General features: G+C 53.3%; 2 protein-coding genes across 2 annotated transcripts; both read right to left on the bottom strand.

Moving 5' to 3' along the window:
- Positions 1-6385: 6385 nt before the first annotated feature.
- Positions 6386-7696, bottom strand: BDZ83DRAFT_756610 (uncharacterized protein; the record flags this gene model as incomplete). The annotated part of the gene is made up of 2 exons (XM_060514772.1): positions 6386-6664; positions 6734-7696. The coding sequence occupies 2 exons, from the start codon at positions 7694-7696 to the stop codon at positions 6386-6388; spliced, it is 1242 nt and encodes a 413-aa protein (XP_060359921.1).
- Positions 7697-8761: 1065 nt separating this feature from the next.
- BDZ83DRAFT_588899 (armadillo-type protein) lies at positions 8762-11197 on the bottom strand (the record flags this gene model as incomplete). The annotated part of the gene is made up of 2 exons (XM_060506187.1): positions 8762-9661; positions 9710-11197. The coding sequence occupies 2 exons, from the start codon at positions 11195-11197 to the stop codon at positions 8762-8764; spliced, it is 2388 nt and encodes a 795-aa protein (XP_060359920.1).
- Positions 11198-11487: the final 290 nt, after the last annotated feature.

Raw genomic sequence — 11487 nt, 5'->3', positions numbered from 1 at the left:
CCACAATCTCAGCACACAAGTCTCAATTCCCTCTTCCGTGATGATTTGCGCGCTGAATCATACTTTTTCTGCGTATTCAAGATAAGCAAAGATGCCAAATTCTGAAGTCCTAAAGATGATCCCCTGACTGGTGGGCTTCGAAATAAAGTCGTCCATGTTATAACCCATGTTTTTTAGGCCTCCCGGGTAAGTGTCGAGGGCAAGATCGAACCTCCTAATCTCAGTAGTATTTATAGATGACCCGAGATTGCTGCGCTCCTCAGATATCGAGGGTTGGACAAGAGCTGCACGACACTTTCGACAGGACATTTTATGACGTCGGGATTTGGATGCCTGGTCCTGTAGGCTCTCACTGCAAAGTATTTGAACCTGCTGACCGTGCTTGGATTTGTTGTGTCTATCGTAGTTGGAAAGAGTGGAGAAAGTCTTGAGTTTGCAGCCAGGCTCTTGCAAGAGAAGTTGGTGAGGGACCTAGTAAGTATGCCCTCGGTAGACATGATGATCGAGGCGTTTTGTTACCACGGGATTCGAAAGATGAGTTACAGAGCCTATTGATTTGGTTATGGAAAACGAAATGAGAACGAGCATTCATGAGTTTACAGCTCCTCGTTGGGGAAAGCCGATGATAGGAATGTCTTCTTATATTCGGATCTTCTCTATCGATGAAGATCCGAGCCTCTTTCTACCGTACTATCCCTTAGATAGAGCTTCTTGAACTATGACGCCGAGGCATGCCGGCGGGCAGCGACGGGGTCAGCGGCATCATTGCAGCATACCAATAAGACAACCAAGGTACTTGTTCACCTCCCAGAGCGCCTCGTTGACTGCTAAGGTATCTTGGTGTAGATTTGAAAAATCCATCGTCTTCTTGGGCGCTCAAATCAACAGCCATTTGAGTGCCATTCCGAGCCACAATGAAGTGTCATCGTGGTCCTCCAGTCCGGGCGCTGTCGGCCGTCCTACGAGGAGTTTTTGTCTCTTGACATGCCTAGCGACTGTGCCCATCCCGTGACACTAGGCTAATCGGAGCCGCGCAACCGTCTATCGTGCTGCCATGTTTCGATCGTGATATTTGTAGGACAGCTGGGAGGAGAAAGCTGCAAATTGAACAAGAAGTATCCTTCCATATGTAACCGGCTCGCCGGCTACAGAGTCTAATTCATGCTGATAGGGCCTTCACTTCTTTGCCAGCATACGGATTCCAGCCGTACCATCAAATGAGGGAATGCCTATGGCCCATGGAGTAGCCTTACAATGGGAAGCTTACTGCAGCTTTCGATTCGTGTCTACGGGTATCTCACCAGCCGGATATGCCAAACCATCTAGCTTCTGCGGGGTACACGTACGGAATACTCCACCCACATGAGCCACTTAATTCCTTAGGAGACCTTGATAGTGTAGCCAGACTTTGAGCCCACATTGTACAAACGCCACCAAAGCCCCGGCACACTTCACCGATGCTTCACCTCTACCTGACTAACACTGCTCTGTCTCAGCCAACCACAATGTTCGCGTCCGTCTCACTGTAGCCCTCGGATGTTCGACCATGCTGGGCAGTCACTTGAAACATCTTCACCAATACAAGAATCGGAACGTCCATATCGTTCTGAGGCCTTTTCGCATGGTATACGGTATCCCCTGTTGCGTAAGTGCCTTGTACGAGTTGCAAGGTATGTAGTGTATACACAGATGTAGAAATTCGTGTTCAAGCCTTCTCGCGTGCGATCGTTACAGAAGAATGGCTAGCTCTCCCCATGAAAGGCGCCAAGGAGATGTCGTAGCATTGGCCAAGCTGACGGCGGGAGGGGAGAGAAGCGGGACCATACGCAAGGATCCGTGCCGTCGGTAAGCTCAGTGCTGACGGCCTGACCCCACCATACATAGGTCTCAATATATCCAACGGCGCAGCGTCTCAAAGCGTCCTCCGACTAATAGCTACCTGCGACGTTGTCTTCTATGAGATTTAGCATGAATTTCATAGTTGCTGGTGGTCAATGCCCAGAGCGCTGGCACCGAATAAAATCAGTGTACTGCTCAAATGCCTCCAGATTACTCACGACGTATGCGATGTAGAACACCCTACTCCGTATCTCGCTGTTAATAACACCGTGTCGCCCACTACTCTCGCAAACACCAGTGCCTTCGTCGAAGCGCACCCAGTGTAAAGTCAGCTGAGCCATTGGGCAGCGCAATCATCGTCGCTACAAAACATTAGAAAAGTCTCAGATAAGGTGCCAGCTCTTTTTTACCAATTTCTTCGTTGAAGCCTGACTGATGAATTTCTATCAGAGGCTTATAACGAAGTGAGAGTTCATTCAGTTACATCTCATTGCCACCTCACTTACACGCGCCTGGGCCTTACTTGGTACGCAACGGAGGCCGGGGCCAACGGCATTGGGGTATGGCAGGGATCTCTATCTCCGTGCGAGCGCACCGACAATCTTACCCTGCTAAGGTAGGCACTCCTTCGGAATCACCTCCGGTCATTTAAAGTCCATCCCCCCCCCCTCCCCGGTGGGGTTCACTCACGGGCACATCAAGAAGAACCAAGCCTTTTTATTTCTTAAACTTTTAGCAAGTTGCAGGGACGTAATTTGTGTATTATCAAGGGCGACTAGCGTACGAACAAGCTTTGCTACGTATTGAAACTTGGGATTGCCAGCTCTGTCCCGGGGATAAGACGCTCGTAAATCAATTGCACGCCGTTCCTCGCCAAAAGAGAACGTTGACGCGATTGCTCCTCGATGTTGGGAGCTCCGTGTTGACGCTTGTTCTGGCGGCACACGAGCCAACAAGTCGGTCTTGCTAAGGGCGCTGTTCAGGCTGAAGGATTTCGAAAGTATAGTCATCCGTGAGAAACTTCATATCGCTGAACTCTCCTGGGTGGAATTCGAGGGTGAAATCGAAGTCCCTGGTCTCCGAGGCACCGGTGGTCGCGCTCGTAGGTGACCCAAAGCTGGTTTGCGCGGCGGGACTTGAAGGCTGATCCATAGCCGTGCAGGATTTTGCACACGACTTCTGGTGGCGCTTGATGTTCGACTTATGATTTGGAAAGGTTTTACCGCAGGACATGCGAATAGCAGTGCCGTGCTTGGAGTGGTTGTGCCTATTGAGATTGGATCGAGTGGTGAAAGTGGTGAGTTCGCAGCCGGGCTTCTCGCAACGAAACTTTGAGGGTACTGCACACCCCGGGACAGGCATGGTGACTGAGGTCAACGTTTCCCCTTGCGGATTGACTGCACGTGAAAGATGAGAGACAAGGTTGCAAAGTTGAAGGCTGAGTATTGCATGTCTATTCTTCTCGACAGGGCAAAACTAATGACATGGCCATCATTTATACATGTACTCAGCATCTTGTAAGTGAATGAGGATTGCGAGCCTCTAGGTCATCAGGTTTACCATCCCGTCGTCCTGACGCACCGTTGCAGCATGCCCGTCTGGAAAAGTAGCGACAAGTATTGACGAGCTTGGCATCCACAGCTCCTAAAGCAAAGTTCCGCTTAATGCTGGGGAGACTACAGACGAGTACTCTGCACGATTCCCATGTAGTCTAAGCCGCAAACGGAGTAGCTATGCACCCAGTACAGGGTACATCGGCTGAACCCCCCCTACGGACCTTCCTAACGTCCAATAAGGTGTACTTCTTTGCACTGCCTCCATCTTGGCACCACATGTGGGAGATCCAAAGTCTCGCTCCCCTTTTTCAGCCTATGACACGGTCTGGCACAGCATCCGCCTCCCATTCAATATGCTTGACGCAGACGGAGCGTGGACAAAATCTCCTCTACGTCCCATCCTCTGAAGAGGCGCGTATATGCCAAGGTTGGATCAAGCAGGAACCGCTCTTCACGTAAGGCAGAACGAAGCCCCATGCCAACACGCCTGGCCACACCCAATACGCTCATAGAGGCGAGCTAGGTCGCCGGCCATTAACTGGCAGGCGTCTTAGCCTGGACTCTTCGATGTTGCTTCCATATGATATTCGAAGAATTGTACAGTGTTGGCTTAAAAGGACCATGTCGCAATGATCAGCTAGGGGACATAAGACCTGCTTGTGTCTACGTAATTTTCAAACATGTCAATCTATGGGATATCACACTAGTCACATCAGACAGCCTCATCCTCTAGCTCCTCACTTGCGCTTCGCTGGCTGCTCGCTCCTCCTGAGTGCCTCCCACTGTCCTCTCTTCTCCGTCTCGTCTCCGTCTCCTCCCCTATTCTACTTCCCTCATCCCGCCTCCGCCCCGGCCCCCGCCGTCTCCTCCCCCTTTCCCACGCCGAATCAGGCGCCGAAATATAATTCCTCTTCCGGCCCGCCATCTCAAAAGGAAGCAAATTGCTAAGTCTTTATATGTTGCCAATGACCCTCCGCCCATCGCCTGGCCTACTCCCCAACAGATGAATCACTTACATCAAGACTTACATGTATGTATTTTCAGAGTTTAAGCATGTTGATAAACCCCGAAACTCGTCGCCGGACAAGAAAAAGCACCCATTATGAAGAGTATGGGCGGAGACATGGTGGCGTTCCCTTCAATTCTTCTTCAAACTCTTCCGTTGTCAACAAAGATGGGTACGGCGGAATGGGTACTCCATCCGAACGTTGACCGAAACCCGATCGAGCTTCACCGAGACCCCGCCCCCACCTCACTTACACGAGCCTTTGGCCAGGACAAGTCACATTGTTCATGATTTCCTCGACTCTCCGTGTATGTGTCAGTCTGCGTTTTCTACTGCACGCAATCCAATTAATACGGAAATCTTGAAGTATAAGACTTCCGCCATTCTGGCCTGGGTAGCGATAATTCGGCCTGATGGGTAATCAAGTAGTGTATTGTAATAGAGAGCCAGACTATGCTCAAGTCTGCTTGCGCGAGGTCGTTACTCAAGAAATTGCCAGCTCTCTCCCGGGGCTCCAGTGCCTAAAAGACGCCCATTCAAAATTCCCAAGCTGAGAGAGTAACCATCGCTAAGACTCCATGTCGTGGGTAAGCCCGGTGCCGAACGCCACTCCGACTACGTATATCAAGACATTCTCGTGATCTTTCAACTTTTGAAGAACCTGCTGTTTAGATTCTGCTTAAAAGTTTTCAAGAGTGTAGTCGTTCATGAGAAAGTCCATGTTGTTGAAGTCCCCCAAATAGTCGCCGAAGGAGGGATCGGTGGTCGTAGGGGCATCTAAAGTGGAACTTGTGGGTGTTGTATCGTGTTGTTCGTCCAGGGCCGCCGAGGGCTGGCACAAGACAGCGCAACATTTCTGACAAGACTTTTGGTGACGTCGAGTGTTCGATGTATGGTTCGGTAGGTCCTTACCACAAGGCATCTGAAACGTCGGACCGTGTTTAGACTGAACATGTCTATTGAGGTTGAATTGAGTAGAAAATGTGCGTTTGCACTTGGGCTCTGTGCAACAGAGCCTGGAAAAAGCTTCAATACTAGCGGTAGGCATCGTGATGCTGGCGATCTGGTTCCACTGCGTGGGCACGAAATGCGTCAACAGGGTTATTGATTTAGGATTGGAAGACAAAGTTGACGAAGCCTGCTATGCTACTACTTCTCTGGAAAAGAGCCCGTTTTGAAGACTGTCATCAGCACTCGATAGTCTTATAGGCCTATTTCAAGTGAGGACTGTTGGACTCTTCTATCATGTCTCACCCATCGCAACCAGTAAGACTTGTTGGATGTGCGAACATGTACGGAGTACAGACGTCGTCTCATTTGACATCCTTCTCGGCCTAAGAACCTGGAAAACCAGGGGATTGGTCGCGAAATGGTATGGCTAAATCCCTTAGTGGCACCATCACTTTTTGCAGCAGTGCATTTGTTGCATCGCTGCATTTGTTGTAGCACCATCACAAGAACGCATGACATTGTGAATGGCTGCCTCTTATTCCACCAGCCACACATCCCGAATTCCGGATCTCCTGCCATGCAAGATTGCAATAACTTTCAGACCATGTCTTTTGAGATTCCGGTTCCTCCGCACTGCCTTGCAGCGTGCAGCCTGCAGCCACTGGTTCTCGCCGTAGCTGACCGTTCCGCCACCTCGCTCAATTTTCCGTCGGACGGTGCAGACATCTAAGTATGCGAACCTACTAAAGGGAATTTCACACAGTCCATTGCGATCATCACTATCGGAAAGATTCACGTGAACGCCGATGACAAGGTCGTAAGATCAGTAAAGTAGCGACAGCAATGGCTGGTTAGATGCCTGAGTAGAACGCGTCTATTGGGTATCACACCTGCTACACTCGCCCAAGCTTCCCTCCTCACCTCCTCGCTCCTCACTCTGCGCCTCACTCGTCGGTCATCATCCCACACAACTGATAACCCCCCCCCCCCGGGCACATCCCCCGTCCCGTTCACTCACGCACTCCTCAGCGCCTCAATTCGCTGCCAAGATCTCCGCCGCATCAGGCGCAGAGCTATGATCCCTCTTCCCGTCCGCCATCTTAATCATCTCGGCCTGCTTCTTCATCCTCTCGGCCTCGGCCTGCTTCGAATGGCTCACATACGTCCCGTACCGCAGCGTCCCCAGCGTCAATACCGCCATGAACAGGATCCCAATCACCGACCGCCGGATCAGGATCCACCGCAGGCCCTCAATCTCCGATTTGGCGTCGCTGCTTAGGTGAAGACTGATTTTGTAGTTGATTTGTTGGATCTGGCCGACGAATGTCAGTCTCCAAGTCTTTCAAGCTTCATCAGGGAAAAGGAGGGAAAGGGTACTCACCACACTATCACCAGCCTTCTGCTCCTCCCTCACCGCCATCTTGCGATCATTAAACATACCCCTCACATTATCATTCAGCGTCAACAGCTCCTGATTCAGACTCTGCGTCAAAATATCAACCTCGTGCTGCAACAGCGTCCTCTTCTGCCGCATCTCCTCGTCCGCCAGCTTCTGGTTATTCTTGACCTCCGTGCTCAGCTCCGAGCACGCCGCCCGGAACAGATACGTCTCGTTCTCGACGTCGCTCTTGCTCACCAGACTCTCTTGCGCCACATCCAGGTTTTGGGCGAGGATCGCGCGGATCGCCTTCATCAACGTGATGGCCTGGTCTTTGCTGTACCCGCCGCCCTCGAGGTCTTTTACGAGCGAGTAGCTGTCGAAATGGTGCACGTAGGGGGGCGGGGCCATGTGCGGGTGTTGTTTGGCGACTTCTTCGGGGGGTCCCATGTGCAGGATCGCTTCGAGGGGACCGCTCTTTTTCGCTTGGTCGCGGGCTTCTTGCTTTGCGGCTTTTGCTTCCTCCGCCTCTTCGGGTTGTTGCTGTTGCTGCTGCTCTCCAGATGTAGCTGTCGCGTTGGCCGCGCTGTTGTCCGCCGTAATCGATGCCGTCGCTGCCGCCGAAGCTGCCGCCGTCTTGGGATTCACACCGTCATCGCTCGCCCCCTTGGACGCACCGACCGCAGCCTGTCCGGGACTCGCCTCCTTCCCATCACCCGCCGGCACCGGTGCTGTCGTCGCCGCCGTCGTAGGTACAGGCTCGACCCCCTTTCCGTGTCTCGGCGCGAAACCCGACTGCTGCGCCCCAGGCGTAGGCGCAAACGCGGCGTACCCTCGTCTCCGAACCTCGGCGGGTCCCCGTCTCCGACATGACTTCGACGCCGCGCGGCTCGTCGTCGTTGTCTCGCTGAGGCGTATCGTCCGGAATAGGTGCGGATAGAGAAACGTTAATCGTGCAGGCTGCATCGTGTGCGTATGTGTGGTGGTGGTGGTGTTTGTGGTCGTGTAGGGAGAAAAAAGACTTGGGAAATTTGGGGGGTGATGGAAATGGGAAAGTAAAATGGCAGCGGATACACCCGTCCAGGTTAATTTCCAACGATGCACACGTGGGGGGCACGGGGTCCAGCGTGTCGGAAGGCTAAGCTCAGGAACCCGACGTTTAATACCGGTCTGGAGCTGTTTTCCCCTGATGTCATTGGGTGGATCCCTGCCGCTTATCCAAAGTAATCCCGATGCCGACCTCGCTGTCGGGTCCGTTTCCGAAACCACGGAAAATCTACCGAGAGCACTTACACCGAGGTGAGCGTCGAGGTCCAAAATGATCTGTCTGAATGTTGTACACAGCAAACCATCGATCCCTTGAATGACCCCCTTTATTCTCATCTCACACTCACACCCACAAAGCCAGATCATCTGAAACTCCCATACTCTCACGTCTATTGACAGGTCTAATCCGTCAGACTAAGACTGGTATCGCTTAGACACGAATAATTCAATAAAATACAAGAAGACTCGAAAAATATCATCTGCGCCCCAAAATGACCGGCCCTGATGCCCCCTTGGTGAAACCCGACAAAACCCCCGATTGGGAACCTCAAATTTCAACCGGCCGCTTTCCGTGTTCGTATCGCTCAGCCATTGTTCCTGTGATAAACCCTTCCGATAGCTCTCCAGAGACCTCAGACTCATTACTTTGCAAATAAAAGTCCACAAAACTTTGCATAAAAAAAAAGCAACAGAGAATCATGTTCGTTTTGGGAACCCTCGCCTTTCCCCGAATATTTGTCCAAGCAATTTTTCTACCGTTGTGACCGTATTCCAGCCATGTATGTGGGGGATTTTTTTTGGGGTTGCATATTCAGATCAGCTATGTGTAAACAAAATTAGGTAGTGTTCGTCGTCTTTTTTTTCTTTCTCTTTCAAACAAGTCTGGCACGTGGGCCGGGATCGTCAAAGTCCGTTTGGTGTCGTGATGCATGTCCGAAGCAACCGTAGACGCCGTCATCGCAAAATAGTCGTGTAGTACTGTTATCAGGCCTCCTCCACTTGCACCTTGAGGCTGACACCTCCAGGCGCGCTGGACTTGTTGTCGTCCTCGGCAACTTCGCCAACGGCACTAGCGCTGGTGCTGGGCGGGCTGCTGCTCTGAGGGCTGTTGGGCTCCATCGTCAGGACCGGGGTTGGCGCGGCCGAGTTGGTGTCGGCCTGGGACCCCCCCGACTTGGACGGCGTCGTCTGCGTCGTCGCATAAATGAGCCTGTCAATGGCGGCGAGCTGGCGGCTGGTGCTGGTCTTGCGAAGGGTTTGGAACTGGGGTCGCATCTCCTCCACAAAGGCTTCGCGTTCGGCGCCTTCAAGCTGGTTCAGCAGCTTCTGGATGACATAGTTGCCATATTGGTCCTTCATCATCAACTGGAGCGAGCTTGTACCATCGCTCGCCTGGGAAATGATTTGCTCCCGAATGCCCTTGCGCTCTTCCGCGTTACCGTACTGGATGCACTTCTCAACAACGTTGGACGCAAACTTGTGCTTGGACAGGGTGACCAGCTGTGCAATGACAAGCTGGATGATTCTCGATCGGTCCTCGGGCATGCCGTGCTCGATAATGTGCTGCACGACATAGTTGCCGTACTGGTCGGTGATGAGAACCTGCGTCGAGTTGTGCAGCTCAGCCAAGATGGTCTCCTTGTCCTGCTCTGTGCCGTACTCCAACATGCGCTGAATGACCCGGCAGGCGTACATGTGAGCCGCCAGCTGGCTGACTTGGCCGCGGAATGCGTCCATGACGAAGTCAATGTACTGGCGAGGAACCAGCTCGATGATCTTCTGCACGACGTGGTTGCCGTTCTGGTCCTTGACGACCTTGAGGATCTCGGGCTCCAGCTCCTTGACCAGCTCGGCCTGCTGCTCGACAAGAACGTGCTCCAGGGCCTATGATTGTTAGCTTCGTTCCCGTTTGCTATGGGAAAGTGTACACACCTTTTGGACAACGCGGCAGGCGTACATCTGCATGGACAGGTCGACAACCTTGCCCTTCATCTGTGACGCCAAAACCTTCTTCTGGACTTGGTTGCCGTGCTCAAAGAACTTTTGGATAACGTAGTTGCCAAAGACATCCTTCATCAGCTGGATGGCGTTGGGCTCAATCTCGCGGAACACCTGGTCCTTCTCATCGCTGTTGGCAGTTTCGAGCTTCTGTTGGATGAAGCGCGATCCGTGCTGGTCGCCGCTGAACTCGACAATGTGGCTGTAAATGTCCTTCAGCTCGTATCGCTTGTTCGACTTGGAGCTGGACCTGAATTCCTCCAGGAGCAAGCTGCGAACGCCCTTGCCAGGGTCCTGGTCCTTGCTAGGCCGGATGGGCATCACGCCCGGCATCGAGTACGGCGCCATGTGCAGGCCGTAGCTCGGCAGAGGAAGCGATGGACGCCCGTAAGGGTCGAACATTTGCGGAGGGTACTGGCCCGCAAAGTTGGGAGTGTAGTAGGGTCCAGGGTAGAATGCGGGAGCCTGCGCCTGGATGAAGGCCGGAACGGGAGTTCGGCGGTCGCCATCCGGGACCATTCTCAGGTCACGGGACGACGGCCGTTGGGTCCACAGGTCAGACGCTTGAGGCGCATATGTCTTGGGGCTAGTGACAACCCGGTACTGACCAGAGGCACCGGCGATGCGGTCGGTGGGACCGCGCTTGTACTGAGCCGCCATGGCGTCGGCGTACATTTCGCCAGTGATGGCGGCGTTCATGTCGCCCCTCCAGGGCTGAGACACGGGGTTGAACTGGAAGTTCTGCGCACCGGCGGCAATGCTCTGGGCCTCGTCGAGCGTGAGGGACTTCTTGAACTGAGGAGCCAGGTCCGTGTCGTCCATCTGTCTGCCGTTGGCCATAAAGGCCCTATTGTTGGTAGTCTGCGTGGGGAAGGAGGATGAGTGACCGGGGATGGCGGGACGGCTCGAGGCAATCGAGTTGCTGGGAGTGTGACCATAGCCCACAAAGTTGTCTCGGAAGGCAGGGGGCGAATGGTGCGAGTCGTCCGACTGGCGCGAGGGAGGAATGCTGCTGTCTCTCGAGGGAGCACCCACCACACCGAGATTCAGATAGGCATTGTCTTTGGAACCTCGCTTCTCCTGCCTTGCATACGAACCGTCAAAGGCGCTGCCGTAGCTGGGCCCAAAGCCTGTGTTCTCCTTGTCATCCTCCAGGTATGATTTCGGCCGTCCATTGATGAGGTTGCGTCCCTGCCCGACGGCGTTGTTGTCGAAGAAGGAGTTGCTGTTGTGGATGCTGTCGCGTGTGCGGTTCGGCGAGGTGCTGCCTGATGCTGATCGAGTCTGGGTGTCCTGGTTCCAGGGATTCTGGGTCCACGTGTCCGCCTCCGAGTTCGCAGCAAGGGCACCGGACCCTGATGGCTGTCCAGCGAAGCTGTCTTCCGGGCCTGGTACGTCATACAAAGTCAGCGTCCGGTCCATCAATCAATCATCGTCCCGGTTGACCGTACCTCTGGGGTCTCTCTTTCCTGCGCCTCCTGTGTACGTTGTGTTCCAGATGTTTTGCGAGTACAAGTTGGAGCCTGTGAAGCCGGGGGCGACGCCGGCGGCAGGCTTCTCATTCTGGCCGTTTGCCATGGGGAAGCTTCCGTACCGACCTACTGGCCGGGCCTGGACAACGTGGCAGGTTAGCAAAGTAGCAGCCATCGGTGAAGGGTAGAAGGAATGGCAAAACAGAAAGTAAGGCGCGAGGCAAGCTTTTTTTGAGCTGT

This window comes from Colletotrichum acutatum, assembly GCF_030867785.1.
Source record: "Colletotrichum acutatum strain CBS 112980 chromosome Unknown BDZ83scaffold_132, whole genome shotgun sequence".
Classification (NCBI taxonomy): domain Eukaryota; kingdom Fungi; phylum Ascomycota; class Sordariomycetes; order Glomerellales; family Glomerellaceae; genus Colletotrichum; species Colletotrichum acutatum.
Note: the sequence above shows the minus strand (reverse complement) of the source record. Positions and strands in the feature narration are given on the sequence as shown.